At 50.4% G+C, this 19,385-nt stretch overlaps 5 protein-coding genes across 8 annotated transcripts; 2 read left to right on the forward strand and 3 right to left on the reverse strand.

The window, feature by feature from the left end:
- Nucleotides 1–526: 526 nt before the first annotated feature.
- LOC112901453 (plant intracellular Ras-group-related LRR protein 3-like) lies at nt 527–3,485 on the forward strand. Its single transcript, XM_025970379.1, has 3 exons — nt 527–1,331; nt 2,354–2,520; nt 2,589–3,485. The coding sequence occupies exons 1-3, from the start codon at nt 633–635 to the stop codon at nt 3,232–3,234; spliced, it is 1,512 nt and encodes a 503-aa protein (XP_025826164.1). The 5' UTR covers nt 527–632; the 3' UTR covers nt 3,235–3,485.
- A 1,931-nt stretch (nt 3,486–5,416) lies between these two features.
- On the reverse strand, nt 5,417–10,039 carry LOC112900088 (protein NBR1 homolog). 3 transcript variants are annotated; one of them, XM_025968821.1, is made up of 8 exons: nt 9,738–10,035; nt 7,609–8,716; nt 7,380–7,521; nt 7,211–7,301; nt 6,896–7,111; nt 6,617–6,769; nt 5,858–6,529; nt 5,417–5,775 (listed from the first exon to the last, which is right to left on the reverse strand). In XM_025968821.1, exons 1-8 carry the CDS (start codon nt 9,813–9,815, stop codon nt 5,671–5,673), a joined length of 2,565 nt encoding a protein of 854 aa, XP_025824606.1. In that variant the 5' UTR covers nt 9,816–10,035; the 3' UTR covers nt 5,417–5,670. The 3 variants fall into 3 exon arrangements, with proteins under 3 accessions (XP_025824606.1, XP_025824607.1, XP_025824605.1); XM_025968822.1 differs by having other exon boundaries at nt 5,417–5,759; nt 7,380–8,716; nt 9,738–10,039; XM_025968820.1 differs by having other exon boundaries at nt 7,380–8,716; nt 9,738–10,034.
- A 1,783-nt stretch (nt 10,040–11,822) lies between these two features.
- LOC112898819 (BTB/POZ domain-containing protein At1g67900-like) lies at nt 11,823–14,115 on the forward strand. Its single transcript, XM_025967121.1, has 4 exons — nt 11,823–11,957; nt 12,051–12,120; nt 12,299–13,471; nt 13,558–14,115. Exons 1-4 carry the CDS (start codon nt 11,899–11,901, stop codon nt 14,113–14,115), a joined length of 1,860 nt encoding a protein of 619 aa, XP_025822906.1. The 5' UTR covers nt 11,823–11,898.
- A 594-nt stretch (nt 14,116–14,709) lies between these two features.
- Nucleotides 14,710–17,513, reverse strand: LOC112898821. 2 transcript variants are annotated; one of them, XM_025967123.1, is made up of 2 exons: nt 17,396–17,513; nt 14,710–16,186 (listed from the first exon to the last, which is right to left on the reverse strand). In XM_025967123.1, the coding sequence occupies exon 2, from the start codon at nt 16,151–16,153 to the stop codon at nt 15,623–15,625; it is 531 nt and encodes a 176-aa protein (XP_025822908.1). In that variant the 5' UTR covers nt 16,154–16,186; nt 17,396–17,513; the 3' UTR covers nt 14,710–15,622. The 2 variants fall into 2 exon arrangements, with proteins under 2 accessions (XP_025822908.1, XP_025822909.1); XM_025967124.1 differs by having other exon boundaries at nt 14,710–16,245; nt 17,396–17,456.
- On the reverse strand, nt 17,143–19,385 carry LOC112898820 (pentatricopeptide repeat-containing protein At2g15630, mitochondrial-like). Its single transcript, XM_025967122.1, has one exon. It carries the CDS (start codon nt 19,254–19,256, stop codon nt 17,682–17,684), a length of 1,575 nt encoding a protein of 524 aa, XP_025822907.1. The 5' UTR covers nt 19,257–19,385; the 3' UTR covers nt 17,143–17,681.

A 19,385-nucleotide genomic window follows, 5' to 3' on the forward strand; every position in this document is an offset into this window, starting at 1 on the left:
AATATGAAGCTTTCAATATAATGGGGCCTCTCTTAATCCCTTGCTACTTCGACGCCTACACAAGCAATGTACGTGAAGCTGCAATGGTCTTCGATGAAATCCGCCGAGATAAATGTGCAAAAGTGGATGGAGGGAGCATCATATTAATGGTTGAAGATAAAGCATTCATCAAAACACCAACACGTTAAGCGTTATTCACTGTGGGCGCCATGGGGCAAGCCGGCGGACCCTCAATTTTGGCACACTGCCGTTTAAAAACGCTAAGTTTTAGCTCTATAGGTTGGGTGTTCCTTCGACATACGAGTTGGGAAACAAGCTCTCAATTCTAAATTTGGAGGCTTTTTACCTTGTGCGCTAAGAAGAAAAGAGAGACCCATACATACTCCCGTAGTCCATAGATCTTCGTGTTGCGGTAAACAAACTTTGACCTCCTGCGGCGGGGACACTGCAGTCCGGGACCGGGAAATTACCCCGCGAATCTGCCGTGCCGGCCCACCCATCCGCTTCTCCTCCTCGCAGCCGTCGCCGTCTTCTCTTTCCCAAACCCACTGCATCTCGGAACAGCTTCCACTGCTCCGCCCCCCGCCTCCCCCTCTCCACACTCCGATCTCCGCACCCCCGACCCGGCAGCCATGGATCCGGCGCCGCAGACCCACCCGATCCTCTCCTACGTGCTCTCCCGCATCCCCACCCTCTCCAAGCCCAAGCCCGCCGCCTCTGAGTTCGACATCGAGCAGCCGCCCACGCACACCCCGTCCCCGCGGACCCCGTCCACCGCGGGGGAGTTCGAGCTCGTCGAGCGCATGCCGGGCCTGCGCCACCCGTCCGTGCTCCGCGCCATGACCCGCGCCGTCGCCGACGTCTCCGCCGCGCGCTCCGCGCTCCAGGTGCTCGGCCCGCGGCCCGACCACGAGCTCGTCGACTCGTCCCGCGCCATCGTGGCGGCCGCCGAGGCCGGGGACTCGCGGATCCCCGAGGGCGACGTCGAGGCGTGCCGCGCGGTGGTGCGGCTCGAGGAGACGCACGACGCCTACGAGGCCCTGCTGCAGGAGGCCGAGGCCAGGCTCGAGAGGGTGTACCGGTCCGCGATGGAGGGGACGGACGTGGATGACGAGGCGGCGGAGGGCGGGAAGGACGACGGACCCGCGGCGGGCGCTGAGGGCGGGGACGCCGCGGTGCAGGAGGAGGTGGTGGCAGTGCTCAAGCAGGCCGAGGAGGGCAAGCCGGTGGAGAGCGTACGCCTCGTGGATCGCCAGCTGCGCCAGCTCCCTGAGGCGTTCGGGAGGATCCAGGGGCTTCGCGTTCTCGACGTCTCGCGCAACCAGCTTGAGGTAACAAATTAGTCATCATGCTTAACTGATCTATCTACATGTTTAGGGAGCCTAGGCCACTGCCTTCTGCCGATGAGTCATGAACTCCTAGTTTTTGGGTGTTTATTCTGGATGAGCTGTTATGCGATTGTTTGCAAATATATATATCATTGTGTTCGCCTGCAAATGGATGAACCGGAATATGTGATGGCTGATTGGGGGGTTTGTGTATGATGTGCCTGATCCCTACTGTTTTAGGGCCAGGCTGTGCACATTCTGCTACTTCTCAAATTTGCTATTACTTCATGATCCGTGCACAAATAGATATAGGGTGTGGAACAATCTGGTAGTTACATTTTATTAACTGCAAAATCAAGAGTGAGTGAATTGATTTTTTCAACAGGTCATATTTGTTTAGTAAATACTAAATTGCCTATTCATGTGTTTGTAATGAGTTTGTTTAGATGAAAAGCAGGTTTTGGTTTGGCATGACAATAAATAGGCTATGCTGGTCCTACTGCTGAAGGTTAGAATTAGGAACTTTACAATAGCTGAATCTGCATATTGCAAAGACACAATATTGAAGTGTAGGAGGCTGCAGATGCATTATACTTAATGGAATGGTTATATATCATGCAAATGACTTGCTTATATGGTTGACTCAAGTGGGTTCATCCATCTTTTTAGATTTGTTTAATTTAGTATAAAATCCATGGTTATCTTGTTCGGGTTAGAATTTGGAAACCATAGTTTGAAGTAGGGGAAATAACTTTTGTTATGTTTTTTTTTTTAATTTCCCAACATTGCTTTTCTGTATGTGTATGTGATGTTTATAAGTGTATAATTGTTTGACATATTATCATTGAAAGAAGTAAAACAAATGTTTGGTACAAAGTGCTCATCATCTTTCTTGATTCTTAATCGATAGACTTTGAATGTTTTTGAGTTGTAATTCCTTAACAAGATTTGTATACATTTCATCAGTTGTGAATTCGCCCCCCTGCTTGATTGAGTAATAAATTTCCATTTCATTGTCATTATAGGTTATTCCTGATGCTATAGGAGGACTTGATCATCTTGAAGAGCTTCGTCTTGCTGCCAATTCTTTGATTTCTCTTCCGGATACCATTGGACTGTTATCCAATTTGAAGATTATGAATGTGTCAAGTAATAGGCTCAGGGCATTGCCAGATAGCATCTCCAAGTGTAGGTAGGTAACACTCCGGTTCTTTTCTTTGGCTGGTAATGCTATCCAACTGATTGGTGTTGATACTCCAGGTCACTGGTTGAGCTTGATGCGAGCTACAATGGGCTCACGTACCTGCCAACGAATATTGGCTATGAGATGGTCAATCTGCAGAAACTCTGGGTCCACATGAACAAGTTGCGATCTCTTCCATCATCTATCTGTGAGATGACATCGCTCTACCTCTTGGATGCCCATTTCAATGAACTATGTGGTCTGCCATCTGCCTTTGGGAAACTTAGCAGTCTTGAAATTCTCAACCTTAGCAGCAACTTTAGTGATTTGAAGGAGCTCCCCGCTTCATTTGGTGACTTGTTGAATCTGCGTGAGCTTGACCTGAGCAATAACCAGATCCATGCTCTTCCTGACACTTTTGGTCGTCTGGATAAATTGGAGAAGGTTAACTTAGAGCAGAACCCCCTGGTGATGCCACCGATGGATATTGTGAACAAGGGTGTTGACGCGGTGAAAGAGTTTATGTCAAAGAGGTGGTTGGACATCTTGCTCGAGGAAGAACAGAGGCGCATCGCGGCGGAGATCCCACAAGCATCATCAACTCCCAAGGCTTGGTTGGCACGCAGTGTCTCCTGGGTCACAGATGTTTCTGGGAGCCTCGTAGGGTACCTTAGTGGGAATGAGAAGTCAGAAAAGGATGCATATCTGGACCAGCAGTTCTGATTCCCGAGAGTAGACCTCAATTGCCTAGTGTGTGCGTGTGCGTGTGCGCCTCATGTACAGACAATTATAGTTTTATCAAACCTTGACTAGGAATCATTTTGTGTTCCTGGTGAGTCAGGTCATATAATCTTTACTGTGGTCTTACTCCATTGAATAAATAGTCTGGAAACTAATAGGACTTGAGAGTACACTCAAGATAGCTATTGTGAAGAGATAAACTTGTATTGATTTTGTTCGATTTCTGCTGTGAATTGTGGCTAAAACCTTTTTCCGTTTGGTTTACTGGTCATTTGTTAATGTTGAGCATGTGCCTAGATAGAGTATATCATCTTATTTTCAGAAATCACCTTATTTGTGTTTCTTGATGAGCTGCGTATATGATTTTTTAATCAAATTTATCATAATTCATTTTTTATCTTTTTCACGAAACATTTGTGCTTCTTTTCAACAAAAAACTAATTCAGTCCCGTGAATTTGAAAAGGAGACATCTTTTCATGAGTTCAAAGTAAACATTTGCTTATGCCTTCTGAAGACTCAGGAAACAGCCAGGATACGGGAATGGAACACCACCACGTATTTTATTGATCTCATGATCATCAGTGTAGAACTAGTCCATAGTTCTTTTGCAAGTTGCCATATTAGCAATAGCCAGTGAATCTGAACATTTTTCTCTATGTGCAAGTTCCCAGAAGAGCCTACTGAACACATGACCTCTTTTTTTTCATCAGCTGGTGCATATCAATTATATTTAAGAATAGAGCAGCACTATTATTTTAACCTTAGCATCTCCTAACATTGGTGTACTCAGCAGATCAAGATCCTTCTCATGAAGAGGACAAGCTTGCAGATAAGACAAATCTTGGCAGCTATTTATTCCTGCAACAAAACTGGTTTGTGATTCGCAGATATTTGTTTAAAATAGGAAAAGGTTCTTAGCTTCCTCTTTTAAGTAACATCCTGACTAGTTTAGGTGATAATTACTTTACATTCATTTATTTCTTCTGCAACATAATTCTAAGTGCGTGCTTGTTTGAAGTTAGTTGATAAAAAAATACCAACTGAAACATATCCCCAAGTTTTCTTCATTTCCAAGGATGTGTCAAGAAAGTTAGTATTGCTCGAGCAGCCTTGCTCAAGTCAAACCAAAAGTGGCAAAAGTCAGAATTGTTTTTCATAAAGCTTCATTTTTTTCTTCTATGAAGTCATGTTGTAGAACAGACAAATTCAATTAGTAATTTTTCAAGGATAGTATCGGCGTCCACAGGCTACAGGCCTGTCTCGCAGCTCATCTCCTTAATTTATTGCTAGTTACTCCCTCCATTCTATATATGACGTTTAGGACAAGTAAATTGGTTCATTTTTGAATAAATAGCTTATCCTAAACATCATATATTTATGGGCGGAGGTAGTACTACAATTACATGTTCAGTGTTTTCCCGAGTTTCCATTTTTGAGCAATTACCTCTTCAGTACTAAAATTAGTTCATGTCTTAATTGTTATGTTTTTTATTTTGTGAATTGGACCTATCATATATATTCTGTTTGATTGGAACAGTGAGGTTATTTCTAACGATTACATCTCAGATACAAGTTGAATCAGCTGCCCGAGTGCTCCAGGTTCTCTATGAAACCATCAAGAAACGGGGTACTTTATTTTTGGAAGAGCTTGGCTTGTCATCAGATGTCTTATCCCCTAGCATGATCGCAACATTAGTTAACTTTTGCATGAATTAGATCATCTGGTTGTATGGATGGGAGGACTGCAATTTGAATATCTATGCATATTGTAGCTACTTGTAATGTTGATATGGATCATGTAACTATTTTGCATTTAATCATGAGTTGCTTGCTAAACGGGGAACTGGGACCGTGCTATGCTCGTTGACAGGTGATTTGTAATCTTTCCTGAGCTACTTGCCTTTTGTATTGATGAACGTGGTGCTTTTTCTTCCCTGCACTTTTACTTTCCAAACAGCAGATGGGGAAGGGGGATATCTCTCCTGCTGTAGAGGGGGATTCGGAAATCAAAAAAGAAAAAAAAAATCCCCGTAGGGTCATTTCTTCCCTGGGTTAATTAGCCCCGTGCTTCCCTCGTAGAGAGAGCACACAGCCACGATATGGGCAAGCGAGCCAAAGACGACAATTGAACTACGGAAATGATATGACACGCACGTCCGGGTAGGGAAGAAAAATCAGATGCTCCCCGATATATATTTTAGTAGTTATTTTTTAATGTTGCAACTATTATTTTCAGCAAAAGGATCACCCATAGGCCATAGTGCACCGGTGACCATTAACCAGAAAAAGGCAACCAACCCCCGCATCCAAGGTGTCTGGGCATACCGCGCTACTTCCATCTACTTATTTCATACCACTACTACTTATGCACACATAAATTACTACGAATTGCTGACAGCCGCAAGTGGCGACATCCATCACTGATCCTTCTTCGCCTTGGTCACGAGGTCCGTCACGATGAATCCTTCCTCGTCGCTGTTGTCGACCACCTCCACCTCGTTCATCTCTGCGTCATCAGAACCCTAGATGCAATCAGACACACCCAGGTTGAGAAAGTTTCCGCATCGGTGTCAAAAAGGATGGGTATACAGTGTTCATACTTACCAGATCAGAGATATCCTCAACGAGGGGATCCCACTCGTTGAAACCACAGAGATCGACAACAGACTGCTCCAGGTCATAGTTGTTCTGCCGGAGTACCTGCTTGTTCAGGTCAGCCTGCAGGAAGCCCAGAACCTCAAGCTCACTCATCATCTTCTCCTCCAGGTGGTTTACAATTTCTTCAGGCAAAGGCACAGTAGCAGGTGCAGCTTCAGGCACATGAATGCTAACAGGAGCAGCAGCAGGAGCAGGAGCAGATGCACTAACAGGATCTGGTGTAGGCACAGAGTTGGGCAGGGGAATGGCTTCAGGTGCAGGCACACAAGCAGGCATTGAATCCGATGCAGCCTCGGCAGATGAGGCAGGAGCCTCAGTGATTAGGATCTGAAATGGTTCAGCTGCTGCTGGGGCAGAGGACATATCATTAGGAACAGGTTCAGATTCCTTGGGTTTCATGGTTTCACGTGCAAGCCATCCGGTGCAGGAGCTTCTAGGCCATCCAAATAAAGGTTGTATGGGACCACGAGTACAGCTTCTAGGCCATCCACGTAAAGGTTCCACAGGAGCACTGTTTACATCGAATGTAAAAGGCCTTGTGCTGTTGGCTTCAGGTAATTGATTCAGGTTCATTGCAGCAGCCTGTTTGTCACCATTGGTTTGAATAGGTTGCTCCACCTGCACTCAGAGAGCATACCAATGATCAGATAAATGGAAGCATCAAAGGTGACAAGGACAAAAAACAGTAAAGGGTAGTGTAACAACCTGAATATGAACCCAAATTTGCTGACCAAATTTGACACCTGAGGGTAGCGCTAATCTCCAGTAAGATATGTACCTACCAGGCTTTGCAGGGGCAAGAAAATCAACAGTAACATCAGTCTCTTCCCATGGATTTAGCCCCCCATTTGCTGAAATCTGCACGCACATCAAAACTAAGTGAGAATTTGATGAAATTCAGTACATGACAAACTTGCATCCCATCCTGTACCCAACCATAAATTAGGAGCTTACACAGAAGCCAGATATGTGGATAGTACATACCGCTAATCCGACTGAACTCAGGCATTTTAAGTGATCTCCACCAACCCAGACAAGCTGGATACCATACGGCCACATGGTAGACCCGCTATTACACATGCGCCAAATCTTCGTAAATGGAATTGATGGCGCCATTGGTGTCCCATCAGGGATAGTAACATCCTTAATGAAGCGACAGTCAGTTTTCACAGCTGGAGCCTTCCCCAGGATCTTCATGTTCTGAAAGGGTCAAACAAATATAGACAGAATCATATCATTCTTACCATCTAGTAATGGAACAGACTCAGGCCAATTCATTAAAGTGCGTCTCGAACTTACACTTTTTGAAGCAGGCATGTCTAATCTGGTATATTCAGTCTCATTGCCCATGTGAGAAAAACAGGCATCACACAAATCATAGTCTTCTTTACTGTCAGCAAAAAGTAAGCATGTCAGGAGAACAGAAAGAAAATTATATTCACAGCTAGTATTTAAGCCAATAACTTACGCATTGGACTTGTAGCGAGGCCCAACAATCGGTGTCACCCCACAACCATCACATTGTATCCATCTATGCTGTGTGTGTTGTAGGATGCTCCCATAATTGGTACTAAGACTTCTGTTAGAGCTCCCAAAAGAGTTGACGCCTTCTGGATTGGGTGCACAACTACTAAACAATGAGGCCATGCGATCTCTCTGTGAACTCCCAGTAGAATAGAGGTTAGGATAGCACATACCGACAGATGAAGGTGCGTTTAACTTAAAAGGGCTACAGATGTTGGGTGGAGGGGGGAACACGGAGTGTAAATCACCAGTAGTATTTCCATTAGCTCCAAAGATAGGGTTGTAGGGGGTGAAAAATGGTGTGGGAGGGTAGAGCATAGGTGTGGGAGGGTGGTCTATAGGTGGGGGAGGGAATAATGACAGCATATCAACATTGGCCATTCCGTTGAATCCACAGGATGTATATGGCACAGGAACAGATTGTTGAGCAGGAGCACCATGAGAAGTGGTGGAAACAGGTGGCACAGATGATATTACAGATTTTCCCTTACTGCAAGCATCGGATTTTATCTTAATCTCAGAATCAAAACTTCTCTTGAGATCAGATTTCATTCCACCTGAACTAGTAAAAACAAGTGAGTCCTTAACTGAAGGGCATGACGGTGCCTGTTCAATTTGAGCAGTGGGATCCTCAGATAGTACACTTTTAAGAACAGCTTCAGATATCCCAGAATTTTGCCCATCCAAGGGCTCCGAAGCTGAACCTGCCGTAAGTGCAGATTCAAGCTTAATCTTTGCATTTCCCAATTTATGTGAACCATCAGAAGAGCCACAAGAAGGATGCATGTTGCTACTTCGTGTAATCAGTTTAGCAAAACGGTCCAGCAATTCAGCCAATGATGGTGCAGAGGATGCAGCCCTAGAACGCAAGTCATGAGATAGTTTTGCAAGGACAGCAGGGACTTGCTCTGGTACAAACTTCAAGGCTTCATCAATAGCAGATTTCACCTGGGCAAGCTGATCTTCGAGAGAGATGGACCTCAGAGATTTGGGATTCGTGGACTGCTCTTTTGTCCGAGTTGCCCCAACATTGCTGCTCTTCAACTGAACATCAATCCTAAGAGGGTTCAATTTCTGATTAATAGTAGCATCTCGTAGATCATTATCATCATCCAGCATGACAAAATCTCCATCCTCATCAGTATAGGTGAGAATGAATTCAACATCAGGACTGAACTTAAAGGCACTTGCAATCTTCAACCGAAGGGCAGGCAGATCATGATCAAAGTGTGATCCATCCACAAAGGCATTGAAACGCTTCAAAGTGTCACCATATTTGACCTGAAAACCAGTTGAAACGATACTGAGAATTCAGCAAAATAATTATGAACTACCACTAGGCGACACATTCATTACTATAAAGTAGGCACATGTGTAAGGTGGTGGTCTGTGGATTAAAGGTAGGGTTGATTCGCTACCCAAATGCTTCAAATGATGTATTAAAAACATAAATACCCTAATCAACATGTATGAAGTTAATAAGAACACCAGATGACCAAAACTTAAAGTAAGAGAAGCTAATCTCTTGCTTTTAATCAACATGCAATTGAGAATAGGAAGCACGGTATTGCCATCCTCCATGCAAACGTGGTAAAGCAGCGCCACAACAGAAACCCTTACAAACAAACGTGATCTAGTGCAATTGAACTCATCTATCCTGAGGTTGCACCACACCCTTGTACTAATGAAAATTCAGGAGGGAACACTCTCCCAGTGAACATAAAAAAGAAAACCCCAAAGAATAAAAAAAATCATGCAACAGTATAGACTGAACTCATCTGCCATCAAATCACAAACATAAAAACATTTGATGTTACAGTGTAGATTTCCCTCGTCTGCCATCAGATCCCAAAGATAACAAAAGAATCTTACTAGTCCCTAAATCAAATAGTCCAGCAATGATCTAAAATCCAGAACGATCTTATCGCAGACAGACAGACTCGATCATCCCGCCCGCGTTTATTAAGACGATCAATATGAAATCAATCTAATCTTGAATGCACCCACGGTGATCAGAACTTCTACTCTGCGAGCGCATATGGAACACTAAACTTTATGATCCGATCATCCCTATCCAGCGAGGGGTTTGACAACACTACGATCCATAACTAAACAAACTCGTGGGAAACAGAAAAAAAAAGCAGGACAACCACTGGAAACAGATCGCCGCACAATCTACCGAGCGGGGACGCAGAAAACCCTGCTTCACACGACGAGCCGCCGAACCCTACTCGCGGCATTCCCTCCCCTCCCCGGCCTAACGCACGACGAAGGAGCCGCGGGCGCGAGGGGGAGAGCTCACCTTGACGACGAGATCCCGCACGTCGATGCGCGGCCACACGCGGCCGCGTCCCGCCGGCGCGGGCCGGAAAGCGTCCATCGCGGCACGAACGTCCCCCGCCGACCCCGGAGGAGGCACGCGACGAGGCGGCGGAAAACCTCAGGCGGACGATCGATCGGAGCGCGGATGGGCTCTGGGGGTTGTTACGGGCGGAGCGGCAGAGGAGGAAGGGAGGAAGGGGGCGGGCCGGGGGAGAGCCTCTGTGCGCCACGCCTGGGTCCTCGTCGGCCGGTGGGCCCCACCTGTCGGCGGGAGAGGCCGTGCGTTCGGTTTGTGGCGATTTTGAGGTTTCCGTTCCGTGGGGACGAGGAGGAGGTCTTTTTTTTTTCTGTTCGTCCGTCATCCCGCTCTCTAGGGCCCGCTGGTCAGACGGTGGAGCGGATAGGGCCCGGAATATAATATTAATACTATTGTTTTCGGCGCGGAAGGATATGATATTGGTTGTCAGCGCGCATCTGCTGCCATATTCGGGAGCAAGAAGGCAGAGAGATACGTCTTCCTGGACTGCTCACCCGGGCCCGCCCGTGACATGTCAATGGCACGTGGGCCACACGGTATCCTTTTTGGTCTTATCTTTGTTCACGGGCATGATCATATATAATATTTTATTACGAAAATGTTATTTCTTTTAATAAATAAACCACCTCGGTGTGATACTGTTGGGTTTGAATCTGCTGGCGGGTACATGCAGGCAGTAGTATCGTCCGCGGAGGCGTCGGGATACTCGGGCCCGACTCCAAGGACGCGCAGCGCAAGCTGCGGAAGCCGTTGCGGCAAAGACGTTTTACGACGATGAGCAACAACTGCCTACACAGCAGGCCGTTCCGGCAAATTTTCGGGGCCCGTGCAAAACTCTAAAATGTGGCCTGGAAAAATAGAATCTTCCCTCTGACTTTATCTTAAAAATATTTAAATATTAAAGGAAGGTCTCACCACCTTTCCTCATCTCACTTGGGGCGAAGGGTGTGAGCGCGCGCCATCTGCATGCGTCCCTCGTCTTGCGAGGTCACTGTTTTCATTTTGTAGTTTTAGTTAACGCAGGATCATGTGATTCCCCTCTGTATGTGACTTAGTGATTGCCGCCAAAGTATCGTATAATCGGCCGTATTATCTATTCTCATTGTTGCACCGTCACAGTAGTTTACTCCACCCCTAGGGCCAGCATGCACCAACAAAAAAGAGAGTAGATATGTGGAATACTCCACCTTTGTGATCCTACGTCGGGAGAAAACGAATAAGATTTTTGGATCGTTCAACTTCATCACCACAGCTCGTCTTCCCACTACATCGACCATTTCGAAGTACAATTGCTGTGGTCCAGTTACTAAGGGGAAAATCTTATCATTGCTAAACTTTCAAGAATGGAAGAGATTGGAAGCCTGGAACTCATCAAGTGACAGACAACTTTTTGCTGCTAATGATGCATGTACCCAACCGAAGGAAGGTCTCACCACCTTTCCTCTCCCTCCTGACCACAGTTGATTTCCTTATTGTGTCCACAATCAACTACTAGAACAGACAAATCAGCGAAGCAAAAGGCCGAACACCTGTTCAAAAATGAGAACGCAGCTAGCTCATTGCACAGTACCCCTTTACATTACGTTCAGATTTTTCAGTTGGGTGAGAGTGAAACTGATTCGAGGCTCAATGAACTTGTGACGAGAGGGACGCAGCCACCAAACGCCGGAGCCGGCCGGCCACCGTTCGCCTGAAAACTTAACGGCCGGAAAGCCCTTCTTACCCTGTCATCTTTCTGAGCTCATGTTGGTCCCCGGCCGGCGACGTGCCTCTCCGAATCTCCGATCAGGATTACTGGCACGCAGGCGAGCACTGTTCCCTGGGCTGGCCGTGCCGCCGAACTGGTGTCACCTCGAGCTGTGATCTTGGACCCTTCCTTGCGATTCCCAGCAGTCCCATCCGCGCGTTTGGATCCTGTCCCGTCCCTCCCCAACCGCAGCCTCTCTCTCTCTCTCTCTCTCTCTCTCTCTCTCTCTCTGCGTCCATCCATCCGCATGATATAGCCCAGCCGCCAGCGATCACGTCCGGCTCCCAAGCAGTTAGGCACGCACGCGCGCGCGGTGGACTTGTGGCCATCGGTCTCGTCGGGCGAACCCTGTCCGCCATGAAGCTCATGAAGCTCGGCGCGCGGCCGGACACCTTCTTCACCTCCGGGCCCGTCAGGTCAGCGGCCACTGGCCATCGATTTCTTCCATTCCATGTCGTTGGATGCTGTCCATGTGTTTGTGATTGCAGTGCTTTGTTGATTGATTCCAGGTCTGTCTACACGGAGGTGGCCACTGACCTGCAAATCCTCGTGGATCACTGCCTGTTTCGTCTCCACAAGGTAGAAGCAAATTCTGTTCTTGTCGCTGCCACGAGTTGAATTGTCAGTGTTGCGGCGAGAATTCGTGAGCGCGTCTGATAGATTCATGCGATTCGTTTGGTTTGTTGAGGAGATGTTCTGTCCTGACCAAGTTTGCTGCCTTTTTTCCGTTTGGCGCGCGCGTCGTCGAACTCGGCAGTTCCCTCTGCTCTCCAAGTGCCTGCTGCTACAGGCTCTCTGCGCGGACTCCGATGCCGTCGAGCTGCCGGGCTTCCCGGGAGGCTCGGAGGCGTTCGAGGCCTGCGCCAAGTTCTGCTACGGCATCGCCGTCACGGTCGGTGCCCACAACGTCGTGCCGCTCCGCTGCGCCGCGGCGCACCTCGGCATGACGGAGGCCGCCGACCGCGGCAACCTCGGCGCCAAGCTCGACGCGTTCCTCGGCTCCTGCCTCCTCCGCCGCTGGAGGGACGCGCTTGCCGTGCTCCGCGCTACCGCCCGCCACGCCGCGGCCTGCGAGGAGCTCGGCGTCACATCCCGCTGCGTTGAGGCCGTCGCGATCCTCATCACCGACCCCGGCAGCAGCGCGTCCGAAGCCGGCTGCTCCTCGTCGCCGTGGTGGGCGCCCGACGTCTCCGAGCTCGGCGTCGACCTCTTCTGGCGCGTCATGGTGGCCGTCAAGGCGGCTGGCACCGTCAAGGGGAGAGCCGTCGGCGACGCGCTCAAGGTCTACGCGCGCCGGTGGCTACCGAACGTCGCCAAGAGCGGGTACCTGGTGGAGCAAACCGACGGCAGCACGGGCAGTGCCGACGTGGCGGCCACGAACCACCGGTTTCTTGTCGAAAAGATGGCAAGCTTGCTTCCGGCCGAGAGGAACGCCGTCTCCTGCAGCTTCTTGCTAAAACTTCTCAAAGCAGCGAACGTCCTGTGTGCTTCCGCGGCGACAAAGGCAGAGCTGACGAGGAGGGCGGCGCTGCAGCTGGAAGACGCCAGCGTGAGCGACCTCCTGATACCGTCGTGCGCGAGCGAGACGCTGTACGACGTAGATGCAGTGATGGGCATCCTTGAAGAGCTGGCGCTGCGGCAAGCGGCGGCGGCGGGGATCCCGGAGGCAAGCCCGCCGCACGCGCGCGGACACAGACGGTCACGGTCCGCCGAGAGCTCGGAGTTCGAGGGAGCGCGCCGGTCTACGTCCGCCGCGGCGTCGCACGGCGCGATGGTCTGGATCGGGAGGCTGGTCGATGGATTCTTGATGGAGGTCGCCAAGGATCCGAACCTGCCGCTGAACAAGCTGGTCGCAATTGCCGAGGCCGTGCCGGATTGCGCCCGCCCGGAGCACGACGATCTTTACCGAGCCGTCGACACTTACCTCCGAGTACGCGGAAACAAAGAGGACCATTTCAGTTCGCGCTGTCCCGATTGATTTTAATGCCTTACTGTTCTCGGTTCGATTTGTAACAGGTGCATCCAGAGATGGACAAGAGTTCGAGGAAGAAGCTGTGCAGGGTGCTCAACTGCAGGAAGCTCTCCGAGACGGCGTCCATGCACGCGGCCCAGAACGAGCTGCTGCCGCTCCGGATCGTCGTGCAGGTGCTCTTCTTCGAGAACGCGCGCGCGGCGGCGCTGTCCGGCCCCGGGGCTAGCCGCGTCGCCGGCGTGGCGGGTGGCGTCAAGGCGCTGCTCGCCAAGACGAGGGAGGCAGGCGGCGAGGAGGCCACCATGGACGAGCAGAGGCTCCGGGGCCTCGCCGGCGGCACGCCGGGCGACAATGACTGGAGCGTGGAGGGGCTGCAGCGCGCGGCGTCGAGGATCTCGACGCTGCGGATGAAGCTGGAGGAGGAGGAGGACGACGACGACGCCGATGACGGGGCGTTCGTGCACAGGGCGCGCCCGGGGCTGGTCCGGAGCGCGTCGTCGCGCGTCAGAGCGCTCTGCGCGATGCCGGCCGGGAAGCCCAAGCGGATGCTGAGCAGGCTGTGGCCGTCGAGCAGATCCATCGCTGGGAGCGAGAGGCATTGAGAGACCTGCACAAGATCAACGCGGCGTGGCGCCGAACTAGAGTCCTATCATTGGCAGCGTATATTTTTCCTTGAGAAAAGAAAAAAAATTCAATATTGAATATCAACCTATGCACATTCGCTATGTTTAAGTTTGATTCCAAAATACACCAAAAGAATTTGAATATAGAGTAGTAAATTCGAAAAAAAAATTGAACGTTCGTGCTAGGCATCGGTAAGCTCCCATGATCTTTAGAATTCAGGTACGCAAACGGCAGACCGGCAGCGGTGGTGCGTGCCACTACCCCGAGCCAGCAGAGAAGAAGGGCGGCGCCGGCGGCGTGGGGTCAGAATGGCGGCGATGGATCAAGACTAACGCTAGCATTTTTCCCGGTTCCCCAGCCATGGAAAATGCGAGCCGGAAGAAGGGCTTTGCAGTGCCAGTCAGCCAGGGGCCAACCATTGGCAAATGATGCCTCGTTTCTTTGGCGAACACATCATATGATTCTTTCGCTTTGTACCGGCACCTGCACCTACCTTAACCCCTCTCCTGGAGGCGCCGGCATCATTGTTCATGAGCTCTAATCCCACTACATGCCGGCGTATGATTGCAAGAACCAACTTTACAGAAAGGAGAGAATGGAGCAACACAAGGGGAAAATAAAAGATGCAGTACGTGTGTATCAGACGAAACACAAACGCAGACACCCACAACGCAAGGAATCATGGCTTGATGGCGAAATCGAGTGCTGTACACCAACAGCTTCCCTGCAAGTTGTTGCAAGTAGATACGCGCAGGAGTACATGATACATGCGTGGGTCATGAGTGGCATGATCTCTGACGGGGAAAAGGAGGAAGAAGAGCTGATCAGCATGGGCGAACTTTCTCAGGGTCGCCTACACGTTTGGCTCACTGCCCTGTTGCTCATCTCATTGCTACCATAGCATCTAGCAGCATTGCATCAATCAAGCCTTCGATTCTGGAAATCATGTTTCCTCCCAAGGATTGGTCATTTCTTGGCATAGGACGTTAGTGGACGGACTGTCACTGGATGGGAGTGATCTGGACAGACACCCTCTTCTTTCGGCCAGGTGATAACGTGCCAAAGCCCAAAGCGTTTGAGGCTTTGGGAGGAGGCTATGAGGAGACCCTGCTGCCTAGCATCTGCTATGCTGATGGGTCGCACGCACCATGGAGTTTTCAGGCGTCCACTGAAGAGATCGAAATGCCTCATGACTTCACATCAAATGAACTTCCACTGATATAACCAGAGGCACCGTTTCAGCTTGGCTGATGGCCATCACTGTCTCATTGCCTGAACAATGCCAACAACATGGCAAACGCGCCCTCTGTATCCAGAACTGCGTACATGTGCCGTTTGATCCTTCATCTCTTGAGTGATTTTGTGTTTTGCATAAGGGAATTTTTATGTGCTATCTTTTAATCCTTCTTCAGCTGAGACAGGCTCTATCGGCCAATCGAAGTCTGAACATGCTATATGCCAAAATTCTGAAGAGGCCCTTCGGTGTCAGCGAGGTCCCTGCACAGGCGGCCACAGGGCGCGCACCAGCTCGGCGTAGCAGGCGAGGACGACGGCCAGGGCGAGCCCCACCAGCGCGGCCCCGACGAGGGCCGGCGCGCTCTGGAGCACCCAGCACGCCATGCTCGTGGGCACCGCCATGGCGAGCGACCACTGCAGCACCTGCGCGCCCGCCCTCGCCGCCCACCTCGCGCGCCGCCCGGGGACGCCGCCGCCCTCCGGGAGCGCGCACAGCGCCAGCAGCGACGTGAACACGCAGAAGCTGGCGAGCTGCGACGCGAAGACGGCGAGGAGCACGTACTCCTCGCGCGCCGCCAGCTGCGCGGCGAAGGCGGCGCCGGCCACCAGGACCACCAGTGCCAGCGTCCGCGTCGCCGTCGGCGAGGCGCGGGGGAACGCCCCGCAGCCGCAGGCGTCTCCGGACGACGGCTCCTTCTCGCCTGCCGCCGCCACCGCCAGTAACGGCTGCTGCTTCTCCACGTCGGTGACCGGCGCCCCCATCTTTGATTCGGCTTCCATCGCGCACGGATCTGCTTGGAGCTGCACGGTGCACTGACAAATCCGCGTAGTAGCGAGAGACACGATAAATAATGCGTACACCGGCGCCGGCGCTAGTTATACCATAAAGCAAGAAAGGCAGCAAATGCATAAGCAGATAAAGCGCCACCGCGGCAGAAACAAGAAAGACACGTCAGAATGAGCCGATGCTCCATAAGTGAGCGATTTTTACAAGGCGAAGAACGAGCATACATCTGAGTATCTTAGGCAGCGACTGGAGATTAATTAAAATTGGTAAATGAATCAGGATGATGTGACCCCAGCCTAAATTTTTGACCAGCAAACAGTAGTAGATGTGGACTCCCAGGTCACCTTTCTGGCCACCAAGCCTTCACCCATTTCTCTCCAAGGATAGATAGGTCATGTCTAGGCACACCATCACATGGTGACCGATGCTCGTCTGTCTAGGCACCCTTTTGAAAAATCTCACTATGATTTCCAATTAGTGCTAGACTAGACTATGGCGCGACCAGGTGTTTTGGGGAATCATTCCAGCATCTTTTTTTAGCTGCCTAGATTTCCAATAATGTAGTTGATTCTCAGAAAACAGGGAAACAAAAGAAGGTGTCTTATCAATTTGTGCGTAGTACATGGTTCAGTACAGGTGCAAATTATCTTTGTTCATGTGCAGTTATTCGTTCAGTTATCGTTTTAGAACATACAGGCATACGAGCACCTCAGCTTCGCAGTTCTATAAAGAAAACATGACCTAAAACTAAGGATTCAGTCTGTAGCTTTGTGCTTCAGAGGGGGCAGATCGATTATGGACATAAGCTATCACAATGAAATGTCCAGATCAGCAAGAATGCAGACGCACCCCAAGGCTGCAGCCAACTTGACACCAGCAAGCCCGACAGAGATCAAAAGTATCAGAATTCTATGTAGACACCCTTTATTCTGGTTCATCAGTTTATACTTCAAACAATTATAAGGGTTAGGACCACACAAAGTGCAGACAATGTGATGATGTCAATGAATGTAAAATGGAGGGGGTGATTACAATTACTCCGGCCACCACTTTTTTGGATAGGACAGGTCATTAAGATATGTTTGCTCAAATGATCAGTGGCAAGCCAGAGTTGAGTTTATTCTATCAGATTGATAGGAAATATGAACAAAGGATGTGACAATGAGATTATGAGATAACATAAAAACAATCTCAGTTATAATATAACCAGACAGAAAGGTCCAGTCTTCACTTACTGTTGTTCAAAGGCTTCCAAATATCAAGGGTGCTTTCTCCCCCTCCATTCTCAAATATTACAGGACTTCTTCACAGATCAACCGATAGGCCTAAGGCTACAACTCTGTTAAGGGCCACTGTTGGCACGAAATGCCACTGTCACCTGGCCCTTATTGCCAATGCTGGTAATCTTGAAATGGACAATTTGTGCTTCTGTCAAGAAATGCTATTGCACAAAAGCGCATGTTAGCGCAAGCAAGCCTTTGGTGCACTTTGAATAGATAAGCCTATGCCTTCCAAGCAAGCTCAAGCTTTTGCAGCATCTGCCGCAGCCGTTCGCTCATCTTCAGTGGTAAGTCCCTCAATCAGCAAGATGTACGTGCTGTCATCAGGGGTGATGCCCTTCTCCACCATCTCTTTCATCAGGATCTCGGCGTCATCTCCCTGGCCATTCTTGCACAGCCCCTGTATCAGCGCATTGTATGTCATAAGTGTTGGGTTGAACCCCTTGTTCATCATCTCATCCCGGACCCTCAAAGCATCCTTAATGTCACCCTTCATGCTGTAGCCGCTGATCAGTGTATTGTAGCTGACAAGGTCTGGCTGGATACCCTCCTTTGTCATCTTATCAATGAGTCTGCGCGCTTCATCAAGACGGCCCAGCAAGCACAACCCCCTCATCAGCGTGTTGTATGTCACGTCATCTGGGGCGATCCTCTTCTTCTCCATCTCTGCCATGATCTCAAATGCCCTATCCATATCTCCTCCTGTACAGTGGCTATTGATCAGAGCATTATACATAACAACATCAGGCCTGATGCCCTTCCTCACAGCCTCGCTAAATAAGTTATCTGTCTCCTGAATTTGCCCTTTCCTGGACAATGCATATATCAATGACGTGTAAGTCACCGTGGTCGCACGCACCCCTTTCCGAGACATCCCTTCAAACACCTCCAGTGCTTTCTTGTCATTCCCCTCTTTGCAATACCCATTGATTAATATATTATAAGTGAAAACATCTGGGGAAAGACCATTCCTCTCCATCTCCTCGAGCACTGCATAAGCATCTGATGCACGTCCAACCATGAACAACGCATGCACAAGTAAATTGTAGGTTGCAACCGTCATGGCAACCCCCCTCTCTACCATATCATCCCGGTATTGCAGCGCAACATCCAGTTTTCCCTTGTCACAGTAGCCTCCGATCAATGCGTTGTACATCACCGCAGTTGGCTTCACTTCTCCTACGGCCAGCATTTCGTCGAACACCTTAGCTGCGTCCTCGATACGGCCAATCTTGCACCACCCAGAGATCACCGTGGCGTAGGTGTACTTGTCAGGGTCGATGCCACCGCGTTCCCGCATCTCGCGCATGACCTCAAGAGCCGCCTGGACGCGGCCGCGCGCGCAGAACCCAGCGATGACCGTGTTGTAGGTGACGGCGTTGGGGCGCGACATCTGGCGCAGCAGCTCGAGCGCGCGGACGGGCTTTCCCGTGGCGCAGAGGTGGCGGAGCATGATGTTGAAGGTGGTGGTGCAGAGCGGGAGGCGGAGTCGGTAGATGTCGGCGAAGAGCGCGAAGGCCGGGGCGGAGGGGAGGGAGGAGAGCAGCGGGTGCAGGGAGGCGACGGGGATGGGGACGGAGAGCGACTTGAGCCGCCCGTAGAGGCGGAGGGAGGTGGCGTGGGGGCGAGCGGCGGCGGAGGCAGTGAGGAGGAGGTGCGGCAGCGACGGGGACGCGGCGAGGTGCGGCAGCACGGCGAGCGGGCAGAGGGCCCGGTCCGCGGACAGCGCGGATTTGAAGAGCGCAAGCGCTGCGGCCGGCGTCGGCGCCGCGCGGGCGGCCACCGCCACGGCGGCGGGGGAGGTGGGCGGTGCCATGGAGGTGCAGGACTGGAGGCCAGTCGCGTGCGGGTTTCTTCTGCGCGCCGTGTGAAGTCAAGGCAGCCGCCAGCCGGGTCGGACGCCGCGCACGCCGCCGGACTCTTCCGAGTTCGATCGCTTTGCAAA

Source organism: Panicum hallii, chromosome 7 (genome assembly GCF_002211085.1).
Source record: "Panicum hallii strain FIL2 chromosome 7, PHallii_v3.1, whole genome shotgun sequence".
Classification (NCBI taxonomy): Eukaryota; Viridiplantae; Streptophyta; class Magnoliopsida; order Poales; family Poaceae; genus Panicum; species Panicum hallii.

Coding starts and splice junctions, on each gene's coding strand:
- LOC112901453 (XM_025970379.1), top strand. CDS start 633: ATGGATCCGGCGCCGCAGACCCACCCGATCCTCTCCTACGTGCTCTCC. Junction 1,332..2,353: donor TCTCGCGCAACCAGCTTGAG/GTAACAAATTAG, acceptor TTGTCATTATAG/GTTATTCCTGATGCTATAGG. Junction 2,521..2,588: donor GATAGCATCTCCAAGTGTAG/GTAGGTAACACT, acceptor TTGATACTCCAG/GTCACTGGTTGAGCTTGATG.
- LOC112900088 (XM_025968820.1), bottom strand. CDS start 9,815: ATGGACGCTTTCCGGCCCGCGCCGGCGGGACGCGGCCGCGTGTGGCCG. Junction 6,770..6,895: donor TGAGTTCAGTCGGATTAGCG/GTATGTACTATC, acceptor ATGTGCGTGCAG/ATTTCAGCAAATGGGGGGCT. Junction 6,530..6,616: donor AAATTTGGGTTCATATTCAG/GTTGTTACACTA, acceptor CTCTGAGTGCAG/GTGGAGCAACCTATTCAAAC.
- LOC112898819 (XM_025967121.1), top strand. CDS start 11,899: ATGAAGCTCATGAAGCTCGGCGCGCGGCCGGACACCTTCTTCACCTCC. Junction 12,121..12,298: donor GCCTGTTTCGTCTCCACAAG/GTAGAAGCAAAT, acceptor CGAACTCGGCAG/TTCCCTCTGCTCTCCAAGTG. Junction 13,472..13,557: donor CCGTCGACACTTACCTCCGA/GTACGCGGAAAC, acceptor GATTTGTAACAG/GTGCATCCAGAGATGGACAA.
- LOC112898821 (XM_025967123.1), bottom strand. CDS start 16,153: ATGGAAGCCGAATCAAAGATGGGGGCGCCGGTCACCGACGTGGAGAAG.
- LOC112898820 (XM_025967122.1), bottom strand. CDS start 19,256: ATGGCACCGCCCACCTCCCCCGCCGCCGTGGCGGTGGCCGCCCGCGCG.